The sequence below is a fragment of the Corythoichthys intestinalis genome, chromosome 11 (genome assembly GCF_030265065.1).
Source record: "Corythoichthys intestinalis isolate RoL2023-P3 chromosome 11, ASM3026506v1, whole genome shotgun sequence".
Classification (NCBI taxonomy): Eukaryota; Metazoa; Chordata; class Actinopteri; order Syngnathiformes; family Syngnathidae; genus Corythoichthys; species Corythoichthys intestinalis.
This window is the reverse complement of record NC_080405.1, coordinates 24,044,445-24,062,623: the sequence shown is the minus strand read 5'-3', so window position 1 is coordinate 24,062,623 and position 18,179 is coordinate 24,044,445. Positions and strand designations below refer to the sequence as shown.

Sequence of the window (18,179 nt, the reverse complement as noted above, 5' to 3'; positions counted from 1 at the left end):
CTGTCCGAGTTCAACGACTTTAGCATGCGCGACAAGGAGTACAATGACAAGATGACTTTTTACTTAGTGTTGGCTTTGGCTGTGGTCTCCTTCCTTTTCATCACCTGCTTGCTGCTTATCATATCAGTCAAAGTGTACAGGTGGAGACAATCTCGCATCCTTTACCATTCCAACCTGCCCGTCATTCCGTATTATCCGCCACGCTACTCAGATACTTTAGGGACGGGGACCCTCCCACACGTGTACAATTATGAGGTGTGCAGGACCACTGACTCCAGGAAAAGTGACATGAAGAATATGCAAGCCATGAGTCAAAGTTTAGTGAGTGTGGATGGAGTTGATGCTGATACGCCACATGTGAACAAGCAGATGTCAGGAAACTTTTCACAGATGTCAACTTTGGTAAGTCAAATATTGTTCGTTAAAGTTTGCCTCAACGTCTGTCGAGTTTCGAGCAACTGTGTATAACCTGCACGTTTTTAACAGGTCTCACAATACAGTAATACACAAACTTGAACATGGCAATTTGATAGAAGTAAAATTGAGCAGTTATTGACCACAACTAGCTTAGAACATATTTAATTTACTATATACAAAAATACTGACATTTTAAAAGGGTGTGGTTTTTTTCATGGTTTGTTCATCAAGGAACTTGTGAATAAAACTGTATCATGACATTTAGAGCTGTTAAAAGGAGGATGACAACTACAATATTATATGAAAATGATAAAAATGGAAAAGTGGTATCGTAAAAAAATAACCCTTTTTCGTTTTACTAGTAGCAAAATCATAAGCAGCATACAGGATTGTGAATATAGCCTTTTGAGTTAACAAGTATTTTCAAAACAAATGTCACAAGAACATATTAATGGTTTTTGTGTAATCCTAGCGCAAACATTTGAGTCTACTTCAATATTCTAAACCTTTTTCATAAAAAAAGATAGAAAATCAAAAACTTCTCAGATGTCAACTTTGGTGAGTGAAATTTGAAGGATTTTCTGTATTTGCTGTACTGTGCAGTATTTGTTCACAGTCAAACTATCATACTGGAAATGGAAATTTAAAAAAATATCCCAGTCGAAGATAAGAGATAATTTGCAGCCCTATTACATGTACAAGAAATGTTTCAATGCAACTAACACAACAACAGGGAGAACTTGTTAAACATTTTTGTTGATTTGGAAAGGAAATGTGCAAACTTCAACCATTTATTTAGATTAAAACCAAATACAAATACTGAACGTTCCCATCAAATTATTATTTGGCTTAACTTCCGCTGTCCGTGGTGCTGTAATTCCTTTCCAATGACTCATTTATTATGAATGTCCAAGACAGTCATGACGTTTGGACATGGTCACATGACAGCAATATAAAAGCACTTCTTATATTAACTGAATCCAGTTATAATGCTGTTATATATTCACAGATTGGCACTGAGTTGGGGGCAATGTAATATTTTCATCCCTTCGCAATTTATTCACCTGAATGACTTGGATCTATTTCTTCTTCTTTTTTACTTTTTATCATTTGTGAATATTCTGGCATGTATTGTAGGTAATGGTTTCAATTATATTTGATTTGAATTTTGTGGCATTAACTCATTATTCTTGCAGTTTATGTTTTGCAAATATTTATTCATATTTCAAGGGGAAATTTAAATTTTGAGCTGTGGGTCCCATAACTCATACTGTGTGATGGTCGTTCTTACACCATTTCGACTCTAAGAGACGCTGTTGGCTTGGATATGATTTTCCGTGTGTTGTCGTCATGCAGTCATCCTATATTGACGAGACGCTGAAGATTTTCTGTCTTTTGTTGGCGGTGAGGGCGAGTCCGATAACCACGGTTTCTTTTGGATTTATTTACATAAACGTGGATTGTTTTATTCTGCAGAAAATTATTATTTACAGTTCAAAGATCGTTTCTCTTTTATTTTTGCTGGAATGGATAATCACGGCCCTCTCCCTTTCTGGTGCGCAACATGGAGGTTGTTTTATGGATGGCGACTGCAAAGTGGAACGCTCATGTTTCTGCTTGGTTTGGTAACTACGGTAGGTGGTCAAATTCGGTATTCTATTCCCGAGGAGATGAAGAAAGGCTCATTAATTGGAAATGTGGCTCAAGATCTTGGTTTGGACATAAAGAGACTCTTATCTGGACGAGCCCGCATCGTGACGGGAGGAAACATCCAGTACACTGAACTGAGGGCAGACAAAGGGCTTCTGGTCGTCAATGACAGAATAGACCGAGAGCAGCTTTGTAGAGATGTGACGCCATGCAGCTTCAGCTTTGAGATCATTTTAGAAAACCCGATTGAGTTGCATAGAATCACAGTTGAGGTTTTGGATATAAATGATCATGCGCCCATGTTTCCTAATAAGGATAAATCTCTCATATTTGAAATAAGTGAAGGGGTGGCGGTTGGGGTACGCTTCCCCCTGCGGAGTGCTGAGGATCAAGATGTGGGGCAAAATACACTGCAAAATTACATTTTGTCACCAAATGATAATTTTCTACTGAATCAGCATGCAAACCCAGATGGCAGCAAATATGTTGAAATGGTACTTCAGAAGCCTTTAGATAGAGAAAAGCGTCCTCGGTTCTCTTTAAAATTAATTGCAGTTGATGGAGGAACACCACAGAGATCTGGTAGTGTTTCTATTGAAATTAATGTTTTAGATGCAAATGACAACGAACCCATATTTAACCAATCAGTTTATAAGGCTAATGTAATTGAAAATACTTTGAAAGGAACTAGTATTATTAGAGTAAATGCTACAGATGCTGACAGTGGTTCAAATGGACTCATCAGTTACAGTTTGTCTAAAATGAAAGGAAGTGAGGATGATGTATTCGATATTGATGAAAACACTGGCGCAATTTTTGTGTCTGGGAAAATAGATTATGAAAAAGACAGAAAGTATGAAGTGAGAGTGGAAGCAAAAGATCAAGGTGGACTTACTGGGACCAGTAAAGTTATATTTGATGTAATCGATGTTAATGATAATGCTCCAGTAATTACGATCATGTCATTCTCAAGTCCTTTGTCTGAGGATTCGCCACCTGGTACAACTGTTGCAGTTTTGAACATAAAAGATGAAGATACTGACAAAAATGGACAAATTAAATGTTCCATTGATGGAAATCTTCCTTTTAAATTGGAGACATCTCTTACAAACTATTACAATTTAATTTCAGATCAATATTTTGATAGGGAATCTGTCACAGAATATAACATATCAATTACAGCCAGTGATCTTGGGTCACCTCCTCTTTCTAGCTCAACAAAGTTACACCTTAAAATTTCAGATGTGAATGACAATTCACCATTATTTGACAAAAACATTTATACAGCTTATGTCGCAGAGAATAACTCACCCGGTGTTTCTATATTTGCTGTGACTGCTCGAGACGCTGATTGGAACCAAAACTCCCAAATATCTTACCTTTTAGAAGACACAATGATAAGTGACAGTCCAGCTTCCACTTTTGTTTCTTTAAATTCAGAAACTGGTGTTCTCAGTGCGGTGCGATCGTTCGATTATGAGCAAATGAAACAACTGGTCTTGGTGGTCCGAGCTCAGGATGGAGGCTCCCCTCCTCTGAGCAGCAACGTGAGCGTGGCCATCTTGATTCAGGACGCCAACGACAATGGCCCTCAGGTACTCTACCCGGTCCAGACAGGTGGCTCCGTGCTAGCCGAAATAGTGCCTCGTTCAGCAGATGTCGGCTATCTGGTGACCAAAGTGGTGGCTGTGGACGTGGACTCAGGACAGAACGCCTGGCTCTCATATAAAGTGCACAAAGCTGCAGACAGGGCGCTGTTTGAAGTGGGCCTCCACAATGGTGAAGTGAGAACTGTCCGCCAAGTGACTGATAAAGATGCAGTAAAACAAAGATTGACTGTTGTCGTGGAAGACAACGGGCAGCCCTCTCGTTCAGCTACAGTTATTGTTAATGTGGCAGTGGCGGACAACTTCCCTGAAGTGCTGTCAGAGTTCAATGAGTTTAGCATACACGACAAGGAGTACAATGACAAGCTGACATTTTACCTAGTTTTGGCTTTGGCTGTGGTCTCTTTCCTCTTCATCACCTGCTTGCTGCTTATCATATCAGTCAAAGTGTACAGGTGGAGACAGTCTCGCATCCTTTACCATACCAACCTGCCCGTCATTCCGTATTATCCCCCGCGTTACTCGGACACTTTGGGGACAGGGACTCTCCCGCATGTGTACAATTATGAGGTGTGCAGGACCACTGACTCCAGGAAAAGTGACATGAAGAATATGCAAGCCATGAGTCAAAGTTTAGTGAGTGTGGATGGAGCTGATGCTGATTTGCCACAAGTGAACAAGATGATGTCAGCAAAGTGCTCACAGATGTCCACTTTGGTGAGTGAAATATTTCACTTTTCTCCCATTTTTGTGTCCAATATTTTTTTCATCTTGGCATTTGAAGTGTAAGCCATCTCATTGCCTTTCATCATGGTATATTGGAAAATGCACATTTTCATGGCATCAAGCTTTTTTAGTGTAACATCTAAGTTTTTCTTCATGGGACCTTTAACTGCTTTTTATATGAGTTTGCCTTCTTCATTTCTTGTAAAAATCCTTAGTGGGCCTTTTGTATAGCCACTGATTTTCTTAATTCTGTCATGATAAAAGCCTCTAGTTCATTGTTTAACTCATTGACTGCTATTGTACATTGTGCAACTGATTTGAACTGGGAGAGCTGCCAATGCTCCCGGTTCAAATTAATTTGACATCAATTGCCATCAATGGCAACTGAGTTTATAGGCCAGGTCTTTTTCATTCAAGTTCCATGTGAGTTATTTCGAGCTGACACTTTGCAGTTTTGATATATCCATTCAAGATAGATAGATTGTGATGATGTTTATGCGATAATCGTGATGGTGATGATCATTATGGTGAGATGGTGAAAGTGATGTGATTGTAGTATGATGATGAACCTTGTTGGTAATTACTATTTTGTCTAGATAAAAAAGATTTAGAGATTTGTCTAACTTGGCATCATTTGTCTGTGAAAAATGAAGCCAACTATTTTGAAAATAAAAAAATAAAATAAAAATAAAAAACAAGGAGAGTAATAACAAAATAATAAATAAAGTAAAAAGGAAAATATAACAATTATTAAACAGTTTAGAGGAATAAATCATTGTCTCATCAAAATTAAGAATCATTAATTTCTAAAATCCAGTGAAGTCTCAAAAAATTATCACAGTTTTAGTGCTCTATATTATTTTTTTATATATGTTTATAGTTATTTTATTTTTTTAAATCACATTGTTTCATTTTTAATAATTTTCAAATGTGCATGTTACTTTATTTCAGCGTTATTTTTTCTAACTAGCACGCCCGTTCTTACAAAAAGAAAATCTCTTGCGTTACTCATTTTTAACTCCAAGGGACGCTGTAGGTCAATCCAACAGCGAGTCTGTTATTCCAGTCTTTATCTTCTCATTTGGTGGCAAGCATCTTTTGAGCCGGCTGTGAGAGGAACGGACGCACCTCTCTTGTTCCCCATAGAGGCCCTATGAATCCAGCATTTTTGTCTATTTTTGGCATCATTTGCTTTGACGAGAAAACGCATCGTTTTGGAAAGATAATTTTGTAGCACATTTTATAGTTGAATTTTCAAATGGCAAACGGAATACATTTCAACGCTCTGTGCAGAAAATGGCGCATCGTCTGCTTGCATCTGTCACTTCTCCTTTTTCTCAGCCGGCCAGTCGACGCAAATATAAGGTATTCAATTCCGGAGGAGATGAAGAAAGGTTCTGTGATTGGAAACGTAGCACAGGACCTCGGTTTGGATGTGAAAAGACTTTTGTCCGGGCGGGCCCGCATCGTGACGGGAGACAGCAATGAGTACACCAAGCTGCTGCCAAACAAAGGGACTCTGGTGGTCAATGAGAGAATCGACCGAGAGCAGCTTTGTGGAGATATGACGCCGTGCAGTTTCAGTTTCGAGGTGATTTTAGAAAACCCAACGGAGCTCCATCACGTTACTGTTGAAATTACAGACATTAACGACCACTCCCCGACGTTCAAAAGAAACAACATCCATTTTGAAATTAGTGAGTCTGCAAATACTGGTGCTAGATTTTCTCTGACTAGTGCCGAGGACCCCGACGTGGGTATGAATGGTCTGCGTGAATATTTTTTGACTGAAAATAATTATTTTGTGTTAAAACAACATTCGAATATAGATGGCAAAAAATATGCGGAGATGGTTCTCCAAAAGCCGTTAGACAGGGAAACGCTCCCAAATCTGTCTTTAAAATTAATAGCAGTGGACGGTGGAAATCCACAACGGTCGGGTACGGTTAATATTAATATTTCTGTACTTGATGCGAACGACAACGCGCCTGTTTTCAACCAATCGGTTTACAAGGCCGCCGTCATGGAGAACGCTGCTCTCGGTAATTCCGTCATTATTGTTAATGCCACTGACGCAGATTTTGGGTCTAATAGCCTTGTAACCTATCATTTTTCAGATATGGACAGCGGCCTGCAGGATGTGTTTGCAATTGATGAAAAAAGTGGTGTTATTTCGGTGAAGGGCTCTATTGATTTTGAAAAAAATAAAAAGTTTGAGCTGAGAATAGACGCAAAAGATCAAGGGGGTTTGACGGATTCCTGTAAAGTGGTCGTTGACATAATTGATGTAAATGACAACGCTCCCACGATGAGCGTCATGTCCTTCACAAGTCCTGTGTCAGAGGACTCCCCGCCTGGGACAACAATTGGTATCATCAACGTTAAAGACATTGACTCGGCTGAAAACGGACAGGTAACATGTAGAATCGAGCAAAATTCGCCTTTCAAAATAAAATCTAACTTGAGAAACTATTATACGTTGTTAACAGACGCGCCTTTGGATCGTGAAAGTGTGCCTGAATATAACATCACAATTGTTGCTGCTGACTCAGGACTTCCAACTCTGTGGACAAAAAAAACTTTTAATTTGAAAATCTCGGACATAAACGACAATACTCCTATTTTTTCAAACGCTGTTTACAGCGCGATTATCACAGAAAATAACCAACCTGGTGTTTCGATTATGACTGTTAATGCTAAGGATCCCGATGAAAATCAAAATGCACGTATTTCTTATATTTTAGAAGAAGCAAGTATTAGTGGCTCTCGAGTGTCGGACTATGTTTCCATAAATGCAGAAAGTGGAGTGATCCATGCAGTCCGATCATTTGATTATGAGCAAATTAAACAACTAAACTTAGTGGTCCGAGCTCAGGATGGAGGCTCCCCTCCCCTAAGCAGCAATATGAGCGTGGGAATCCTGATACAGGACGCCAATGACAACGGCCCTCAAGTCCTGTACCCAATCCAGACAGGTGGCTCTGTGCTGGCCGAAATGGTGCCTCGCTCTGCAGAGGTGGGCTATCTAGTGACTAAAGTGGTGGCTGTGGACGTGGACTCTGGACAGAACGCCTGGCTCTCATATAAAGTGCACAAAGCTACAGACAGGGCACTGTTTGAAGTGGGCCCTCACAATGGAGAAATAAGAACTGTCCGCCAAGTGACTGATAAAGATGCTGTCAAACAAAAACTGACTGTTGTAGTAGAGGACAACGGGCAACCGTCTCGTTCAGCTACAGTCATTGTTAATGTGGCAGTGGCGGACAACTTCCCTGAAGTGCTCTCAGAATTCACGGACTTTAGCATGCATGACAAGGAGTACGATGACAAGCTGACTTTTTACTTAGTCTTGGCTTTGGCTGTGGTGTCCTTCCTCTTCATCACCTGCCTGCTGCTTATCATATCAGTCAAAGTATACAGGTGGAGACAGTCTCGCATCTTGTACCACTCCAACCTACCTGTAATTCCGTATTATCCGCCACGCTACTCGGATACTTTGGGGACGGGGACTCTCCCCCACATTTACAATTACGAGGTGTGCAGGACTACTGATTCCAGGAAAAGTGACATGAAGGATATGCAAGCTATGAGTCAAAGTTTAGTGAGCGTGGATGGAGATGACGCTGAAACAAGCAAGCATATACCAGGAAACTTTTCTCAGAGGTCTACATTGGTGAGTGTATTTTTTATACATATGTTTTTACTGGTTTCATCAATTTATCAATTTTGGACTCGTTACATCTTTGTCAGAGTGTTTCGTGAAGTTGTATCATTCGAGGAATACAATAATTCTTAACTGTAAATAATTTTGCAAGAAGATATAGTCATGCATTTAGACTTGAGTACTTGACTTATTATATAACAGCAAAAGGTTGGCTTTGTTTAAATATGAATTGTAATTTGCTTAGATTACATACAGTACTCAAGTATTATAGCAAACTTTTTTTCAATAGTGGTTAGAATTAGAAATGGATTATATTAGCTGTTTTATCCACAATTGCATTTCTTCTACTTGAGTGTGTTATGCTGGCTTTAGTGAGAGTATTTAGACGGGCCCTCACGTGACGCTACGTCTATGACAGCTAGTGAGAGTCACTTCTGGTCCACCCTCATTTAAATAAAATACCTCGACTGGCAAACCCAACACATCATTCAACATTCATTGGCTCTGTGCGGTTTGGGTAAATGTATTGGAATGCATTCACTTTTGGAAATGTTTGAGGAAAGTGAAATCAAACTAAATTGGGTACAAATACGTAAACATATACAGAAGTACAGTAACGGGGTACATGTGAGCTACTAATTTATTACAGCATGGCAACTCGGTCAACATGTCTAGGTATTGTTTAATTTTAACTCAGATATACGGGGCTTAATAGGGGCCAAACGTATTGTAATGTAGAAAAAAATTGAAAGACTGAAAAAAAAAATGTTGAAACCTAAAGCAACACTAGGTAACTTTGCAGTTTTAGTCGATTTTAGCGATGCCGGTGGACAAAAACGGTAATGTTTTGCCTTAAGGAAGAGTGCGTTTCCCATGAGGACCAGCGCACACCAGCACAGTGTCGTGAAATCGTGATCTCCCGGTCGCCTGTAGATATATTAAACGACATTTCTGTTTCCAGCGGCTGTGTAAAGGATGAATAGTAATAAGGTAATGAATCCATAGTTGTGGCTGAACAATAGCATGACGGTTAGCAACCGTGTGGCTTAGTGTGGCTAACACCCCACTCCACAAGAACTCGTCAGCATTGACGAGTTCGGGAGGGCTTCACGCCAGCGAGTGAAGGCCGGACCAATGTTTATTCTTGAGTATCCTTTTACCCCTGGTGGCCACCCCTTTTTTTCCCCTCCTCCTTTTGTTGTTCTCCCATCTTTGCAAAATAAGCACGAAAGCGTTCGCATTTACCGTCTTTATAATGAATGGGGAAAGGGGAAGTGACATATGCCATAAAGCAGTGTGTACATTTGTAGTTTTTTTGTGTGGCAGGGTTTCTGCCACCCTCTTCAAAGTTAGAGTCGGTGAAAACGATACAGACCACTCTCAAGATATAAGAGAGGTGTCATTCAACTAGTTGTCAGTCGACATATAACAAATGTTATTAAAATATTTTACAAAGATTGAAAAGTTACTTAGTGTTACTTTAAAGTTTCAGGATTTTTTTACGGATTTTTTTTTTACGTAAAATCACACTTTTTTCAGTAATAAAGTTGAAATTTTCATCTCCAAATATTACCTATCGGTTTCAGTTCTTTTTTTCAACTTAAGATTTTTTTTTAAACATTCCAATCTTATTTTTCACTTTCATAATCTTTTTTTCCCCTTTCAAATATTTCTGACTTTAAGATCTTTTTTTCCCTTTGTCTTTCAAACCTTTGTCCTTGTTTTGGCGTGGGGGAGGGAGAGGGCCGGCCCCCAAATGTTACCTTCAGGAAACCTGGCCACTTAGATAGATAATGACCCCCACTCTCTCACGTTTATTTTCTTGATATCTTTAAATAAAGAAATACTAAGAAAGGGTGTTTTCAAGTCATTCTGCTTAGTTTTGATATGAAATGAAAAATATGTCAGCTTGACGAAATCCAAGCCAAGCGAAGGCAGCGGTTTGAAACGTTACCATGGCGTCCGACTCGTCTGGGCAACCTGCAGGTGCAGGCACACATGCAAGAAATGTCGCCGATAAGATGCAGTTCAAATTAGGCTAAATAGCAGTAACTCTTTAGCTTTTGAGACATAGGGTCACCCAGAAAGACATTTTTGTGTGTCTGCGAATTAGGCAAGCTTTAGGTCAGCATGCTTGAGCTATACGTGCATGCAAGCTGTGAAGAATTACTTGCAAAACTCACCCCGCCCCCATTTTGTGCAGCATTACTTGAAGTGTCCACTTTTCATGATGGGAACATCACTGGTGGATGCCAAAAAGTCCAAAAACTTGTGAAGTTGAAAATATCAACTTTTTAACTGAAAAGAAAATGTGTTATGTTTTGCCAGATTCATGAATAAACCTGAATCTTTCGCTTTCAATATTCTTTTTTTCATTCTTTTTTTTTTCAGATCATAATATTTTTGTCCTCATTTAAGCTTCATATTGACACACAATGATTATGATTCATAACCAGTCAACTAATCCTCAACAAAATAATGAAATATAGACTTTATGAGCATGTAAATATTTGCGCAACCAAAATCGAAATTATTTAACTTTACCAATCAGTTTCTTGTTTTTTTCATATGGATGATCCATAATTTTGTCCATGACACTGAAATCCTTGTGGCTACAATACACGCCCTTCAAAATAAAAAAATAAATAAAAAATGTTAAATGAACTCAAGCAATATATAGGGTCATTTAAAAAGAATGTGCCAGAATAATCACGCATTTATTCATTTTAAAATCATTGATATAGACTGAATTATTAATTAATCATCAATTAATCAATTTACATTAATTAATCAAAAATGGAATACGAATTAAAAATAATAATAATAATAATAATAATAATAATAATAATTTTAACAAATTAAAATATCGGTATGATGTTGTCCGTGCCGTTGGTGGTGGTCACATTGAGCACTTGTAAAGCATGAAATGAGAACTTGAAGTTATATACAATACTTATAGCTAGTTATTAATAGTTTTTTTTTCTTCTTCTTTTTAATATACCGCAATGGTTTTGGCACTTTCTTTTTTTAATCACCCTGTATATTCATTTATCTTCAGCATGGCTTATCTTCAAATGCCGCTGGGGTGCTGGAGCCGATCGCAGCCAACGATGGGCAGTATAAAAACACAACTGTTACAAGCTGTATTACTAAATCTTGAATGCTTTTTCTTTCAGAATTTATTGAAATGATTTATTTGATTATTGAAACAACCAATTGCCTTGTTGCGACTGTATTATACGAATCACTTACTCGCATAATGATGACTGACATTCAAACTTTGGTTATGTTTTGAAATAATTAATAAACATTGCTACAAGCGTAAATGCGAGACATACTGTACGTATGTATCAAAAATACTTTGTTGTCGAAATGTAAAGTTTGTATAATAGCTTTCGATAAAAATATTAGGTGTTTTTTTAGCTCATCATTTGACCTGTTTAATATTCAAAATCATCATTGAACTTAATTATAATGTTGTAATATTGTAAACAAAAGAGTAACCATTCCAATATTAATATTTTTTGTAATTAATGTGTTCGGGAAATTTACTTTTTAATATTAGATGTAAATCCAGATTTAAAAAAATATATTGCATTGATGTTGAAGGACGAATAATTTGGAGTTGTATTACTCTTAAAATGCTCTTGGCGCCGCTCGTGATACATCTTTGAATTAAAGTGAGCTAGTCCGTGCTGTGGTCCTCCTCTTGGATTCATTTTAGAGCTTCCTTATGGAAAAACAGGACGCTCTGTTTGCCATTTTAGGAGACCATTCGGGTGGATTATAATTTTCGGTTTGAATTTTGGCGTTGAGGAACTCCTGGTTTTATTTCAAAGGAATTACCACGATATTTTATTTATTCAGGATGGATTTTATGAGTTTACGTGCTTTGAGAGGCCGATGGCGCACACTGTTTGTCATTCTTTGTCTCTGGAAGCTGCGCTTCGTGGCTGGACAGGCTCGCTATTCCATACCGGAGGAGCAGGCGGAAGGCTCTTTTGTCGGAAATATTGCAAGAGTATTGGGTTTGGATGTGGCCAGACTCGTGGCAGGTAAAGCTCGTATTATAACAAAAGAAGATCGACAATATGTTGAATTAAAACAGGACAAAGGCGCACTTGTCATTAAAGAGCGCATCGACCGAGAGGAGCTTTGTGGAAAGACGACGCCCTGCAGTTTAAGTTTTGACATCATTTTAGAAAATCCAATCCAGCTTTATCATGTAACAGTGGAGGTCCTGGACATTAATGACAACAGTCCATCTTTTCCACAGCCTGAAATAAGTGTGAAAATAATAGAAAACGCTGCCATGGGCACTCGTTTTTCGCTAGCAAATGCAGCTGACCCTGATGTTGCTACTAATGATATTCAAAAATATGCCCTTAAACCATCAGATCATTTTAAATTGGAAATAAGAAATCAACCAAATGGACGAAAAGTGATCGAAATGGTTTTAAAGGAGCCTTTGGATCGAGAGAAAGAAGAGACACACACACTCATGTTAATTGCTTCAGATGGTGGTGAGCCACATAGATCAGGGACAGTGAAAATTCAAATAACTGTACTGGATGCAAACGATAATGCACCAGTGTGCAGTCAACCTGTTTATAAGGTAGATGTGCTTGAAAATTCACCGGTGGGAACATTAATCACAACTGTTAGTGCAAAAGATGCAGATGCAAGCCTCTATGGTGACATCTTGTATTCGACTCCTCATATTACCAAAGAGGAAAAGCATCTTTTTGATATAAATGCTAAAACGGGAGAGATTAAAACTGGTGGAAAATTAGATTTTGAAAAATCAAAGAGCTACGAATTAAACGTCCAGGCTAGTGATCATGGAGGTTTTACAGATACTTGTAAAGTTATTGTTAATTTAATTGATGAGAATGACAATGTCCCTACAATTAAGCTACTGTCATTTTCTCAGACCATCCCCGAGGATTCTCTCCTAGGTACAACTGTTGCTGTTTTTAATGTGAATGATGAAGACTCTGAGGGCAACGGTGTTGTGAAGTGCTCCATTGACTCTGATGCCCCTTTTAAAATTGAGTCTTCATTAACAGGTTACTACACCATAGTGACTGAAAACATTTTAGACCGAGAAAGTGTTCCTGAATATAATATTACTATAACAGTCCAAGACCAAGGCTCTCCACCTCTGTCTAGTAGCAAAAAAATCAATGTTAAAATATCTGATGTGAATGACAACCCGCCCAAATTCCATCAGTCAGAATACAGTACGACCATACAAGAGAATAACTCTCCCGGTTTTTCCGTCTTTACTGTCAGTGCTATCGATGAAGATTGGGCTCAGAATGCTCGACTTTCTTACTTCCTGGAGGAGAAAGAAGTTAACGGCGTTGCTGTTTCTTCTTTTGTCTCGGTAAATTCCGAGAGCGGTATCATCAACGCTGTAAAATCATTTGATTATGAGCAAATCAAATCTTTTGACTTTAATGTCACTGCCCGTGACTCCGGATCTCCTCCACTGACTTCCATGGTCACAGTCAGCATTCTAATCCAGGACGCCAATGACAACGGCCCTCAGGTGCTCTACCCCGTGCAGACAGGTGGTTCGGTGCTTGCTGAAATGGTGCCTCGTTCAGCAGATGTGGGATATCTAGTGACTAAAGTGGTGGCTGTGGACGTGGACTCTGGACAGAATGCCTGGCTTTCGTATAAAGTGCAAAGAGCCACTGACCGGGCACTATTTGAAGTGGGCCTCCACAATGGAGAAATAAGAACTGTCCGCCAAGTGACTGATAAAGATGCTGTCAAACAACGACTGACTGTTTTAGTGGAGGACAACGGGCAGCCGTCTCGTTCAGCCACAGTTATTGTTAACGTGGCAGTAGCGGACAGCTTCCCTGAAGTGCTGTCAGAGTTCACTGACTTTAATATTCACGACAAGGAGTACAATGACAAGCTGACTTTTTACTTAGTCTTGGCTTTGGCTGTGGTCTCCTTTCTCTTCATCACCTGCTTGCTGCTTATCATATCAGTCAAAGTATACAGGTGGAGACAGTCTCGCATCTTGTACCACTCCAACTTACCTGTCATTCCCTATTATCCGCCACGGTACTCGGATACTTTGGGGACAGCGACCCTCCCTCACGTGTACAACTATGAGGTGTGCAGGACCACTGACTCCAGGAAAAGTGACATGAAGAATATGCAAGCAATGAGTCAAAGTTTAGTGAGTGTGGATGAAGGTGATGCTGATACACCACATGTAATCAAGCAGATGTCAGGAAATTGCTCACAAATATCAACATTGGTGAGTAAAATTTTCACATTTTTAACTTTGTTATGACCTGTACAGATTTCAAGGTTGGGGCATTTGGTTTGCATGAGCGTTCACTGCACAAATACTCCGTCTACAATGTGATATTGTATAAATATTAATTTGATTTAAAACAAAAAGTCAGCGTAGAGGAAGTTATTATTATATTTTATTATGTTATATTATAAGCTATACAGACAGTCGATCGTTTTATTCATCTTGATAGATTAAAAATGCATTAACTTTTATTTTGGATCAATATGGATGTTTTGTGCGTGGTTCTGTAGCCGAATGCGTTTTTCCTTCGTCACATTCATTGTTAGTCGATGAGATCTTGGATGAATCTACAGAAGGATTGTTGGTTATTTTTGTGGAGTTTCAATTTGAAAGTAATTCCAGCTGCACTTAAATTGAGCATATTTTATTTTCTCGGTTTTGGAAGTGTTTTGTTCTTATATCTTCTAACACTTTCGTGCCCTAAATGCATTCTTCACTTCCATCAGTTTGAACATCAGTGTCAACAACAAAGGCTATCTTCTCATTTCAAATTGTTTTGAGTGGAACGTAGTTGTTGCTTATAGTCAAGTGCCTCTTCATGACTCATTTATCTAATTCCCCAAAATATTCAGTTTCAAAGTGTTCACTCATTGATTACAAGCTTTGGAGATGCATATATGGTTAATATTCAGTATATCATGCGAACACATGATATATCATTATCATTAATTAATGTTTTGTTGTGAGTACTGTACAGTATAAGTATAAGAATGGAGCTATATGTCCCAAAGTGGGCAAATGGGTTCCTCCTTAATCTTCGGCACTGTCCATGGTCCTGAAGGACAGCTTCCAACACGCGGTCGCGCCAAATAATTCAAGTCGATCTTTATCTGGGATTCTATTTGAATTTCATTTACTTTTTCAACTTCACCCATGCAATTTTGTTGGATGTCATTTTGGCAAATACATAGCTGTAATTAGATATAAATCAGTTTATTATTATTATTTTATTATGTCATTTTGAATCATATTAACTGAGGATTTTTTTTTTTTTTTTTTTTTTTTTTTTTTTATAAGAGGTGAAATGTTTACAGTTCTTTCCCCTTGCTGAACGTATTAGCCAACCGGAAAATTTTCCACAAATTGGCCTCTAAGGGGCGCTGTTACCTGATAAATGGAAGTGTTCTGTGTGTGTGAAATTCATCGCAGCTCCCTCCTCTGTCACTGCCATTTGGCATAAGAGAGCTTCGTGTGAGCAACGTGTAACATTTGTGCTAGAACAACGCTGATTTTCGGATCTGGATGAGCCTGATTTTTTTCTATGTGGTCTTTTTTCGACTGACTAACTATATTTGAATATTTCTTACATTCATTCATGGGCTGTAAAGAAATTTGTCTAAGCCCAGGAGGGAAATGGCGACGTGCGGCCTGCCTCTTTGTTTTTTGGTGCTTTTTTCTAAATGCAACGGATGCGCAAATCCGTTACTCAATCCCCGAGGAGATGAAAAAAGGGTCGCTCGTCGGGAATGTGGCACAAGATCTCGGTTTGGATCTGAAAAGACTCCGTTTTGGGCGCGCCCGCATCGTGACGGGGGAAAACGTCCAGTACACTGAGCTGAGGGTGGACAAAGGGCTGCTGGTTGTTCATGAGAGGATAGATAGAGAACAGCTCTGTGGAGACGTGACTCCGTGCAGTTTTACGTTCGAGATTTTATTGGAAAACCCTATGGAGTTACACCCAGTCACCATCGAAGTATTGGATGTCAATGACAATGCTCCTGCATTTGAAAATAGACATTTAAATTTTGAAATAAGTGAGTCTGCTGCGCTTGGCTCCCGTTTTGTTTTGGAAAATGCGCACGACGCTGACGTGGATGCGAATGGTCTGCAGAGTTACGTATTGACACCGAGTGATCATTTTGTTTTGAAACAGCACGTCAGTCCGGGAGGCAAAAAATATGCAGAAATGGTCCTCCAGAAAGTCTTAGATAGAGAAGAACAGCCGAGACTCGCCTTAAAATTAGTGGCTGTGGATGGTGGAAATCCACAAAAATCAGGTACAGTAAATATAGAGATTAGTATTCAAGATGCAAATGATAATGCTCCAATCTTCAATCAAACTTTTTATAAAGTGAAATTAATAGAAAATGCCTCAAAAGGCACCCATGTTCTTTCTGTAAATGCCACTGATGCAGATAGTGGTTCATATGGAATTGTACTGTATTCGTTTTCAAAATTAAATGCAGGCATAGCAGATTTATTTCATATAGACGAGAAAACAGGATGGATATCTGTAGCAAAGCAAATCGATTACGAAAAGGACAAAACAATTGAGTTCATGGTTGAAGCTAAAGATCAAGGTGGGCTGACTGAGTCCGCTAAAGTGGAAATAGAAGTACTGGATGTGAACGATAATGTCCCAGTCATTAACGTTATGTCCTTCACTAGTCCCGTGTCCGAAGATTCCCAAGCTGGTACCACTATTGGTATCATTAATGTAAAAGACTTAGATTCAAATGAAAATGGGAACGTAAAGTGCGCAATAGAAGGTCGTGTTCCATTTCGGATTAAAACTAATGTAAGAAATTATTTTGCATTGATGACTGATGCTGTCTTAGATCGTGAAACTGTCTCAGAATATAACTTCACACTTGTTGCGTCTGATGCAGGTTCACCTCCCCTCTCAACTAAAAAGACTTTTAATTTAAAAGTTGCAGACGTGAATGACAATGCTCCTGTCTTTCCAGTTAGCTTCTATCGTGCAAACGTTGAAGAAAACAACTCTCCAGGTGTTTCTGTGCTAAGAGTGAGTGCCAAAGACCTGGATGAAAATCAGAACGCTCGTGTCTCTTATATGTTGGAGCAGGGTGAAATCGGAGGAAGTCCAATTAGTGAATTTGTGTCCATAAATGCAGAAAGTGGAGTGATTAGTGCAGTTCGATCATTTGATTATGAGCAAATCAAAGAAGTTTTATTTATTGTCCGAGCTCAGGATGGAGGCTCCCCTCCTCTGAGCACCAACGTGAGCGTGACCATTTTGATCCAGGACTCCAACGACAACGGCCCGCAGGTCCTGTATCCGGTCCAAACAGGTGGGTCAGTGCTGGCTGAAATGGTGCCTCGTACAGCAGACGTAGGCTTTCTGGTGACTAAAGTGGTGGCAGTGGACGTGGACTCTGGACAGAATGCATGGCTGTCATACAAAGTGCACAAAGCCACAGATCGGGCACTTTTTGAAGTGGGCCTCCACAATGGAGAAATTAGAACTGTCCGCCAAGTGACTGATAAAGATGCTGTCAAACAAAGACTGACTGTTGTAGTGGCAGACAACGGGCAGCCCTCTCGTTCAACTACAGTCATTGTTAACGTGGCCGTGGCGGACAACTTCCCTGAAGTGCTCTCAGAATTCACTGACTTCAGTATGCACGACAGAGAGTACAATGACAAGCTGACATTTTACTTAGTCTTGGCTTTGGCCGTGGTCTCCTTCCTCTTCATCGTCACCTTGCTGCTTATAATATCAGTCAAAGTGTACAGGTGGAGACGGTCTCGCATACTGTACCACTCCAACCTGCCCGTCATTCCGTATTATCCGTCACGTTACTCGGATACTTTGGGGACAGGGACCCTCCCACACGTGTATAACTATGAGGTGTGCAGGACCACTGACTCCAGAAAAAGTGATATGAAGAATATGCAAGGCATGAATCAAAGTTTACTGAGTGTGGATGGAGTTGAACCTGATGCACCAAATGCAAGCAAGCTCATATCCGGAAACTGCTCACAGATGTCAACATTGGTGAGTGAAATATTTCCCATTTTAAATGTT

At 39.3% G+C, this 18,179-nt stretch overlaps 1 protein-coding gene across 19 annotated transcripts in view; it reads left to right on the top strand.

Moving 5' to 3' along the window:
* LOC130923821 (protocadherin gamma-C5-like) overlaps positions 1 to 18,179 on the top strand; it is a 313,176-nt gene that overhangs the window by 148,220 nt on the left and 146,777 nt on the right. Inside the window, exon 1 of one of the 19 annotated variants that reach the window (XM_057849846.1) lies at positions 11,577 to 14,347. The exons of 17 other annotated variants lie outside the window; for them this stretch is intronic. In XM_057849846.1, the coding sequence (XP_057705829.1) occupies positions 11,933 to 14,347 (2,415 nt within the window). In that variant the 5' untranslated portion in view covers positions 11,577 to 11,932. Of the gene's footprint in view, positions 1 to 11,576; positions 14,348 to 14,374; positions 18,150 to 18,179 lie in introns of those variants that run through there. One more of the 19 variants, XM_057849839.1, reaches the window with a different exon arrangement.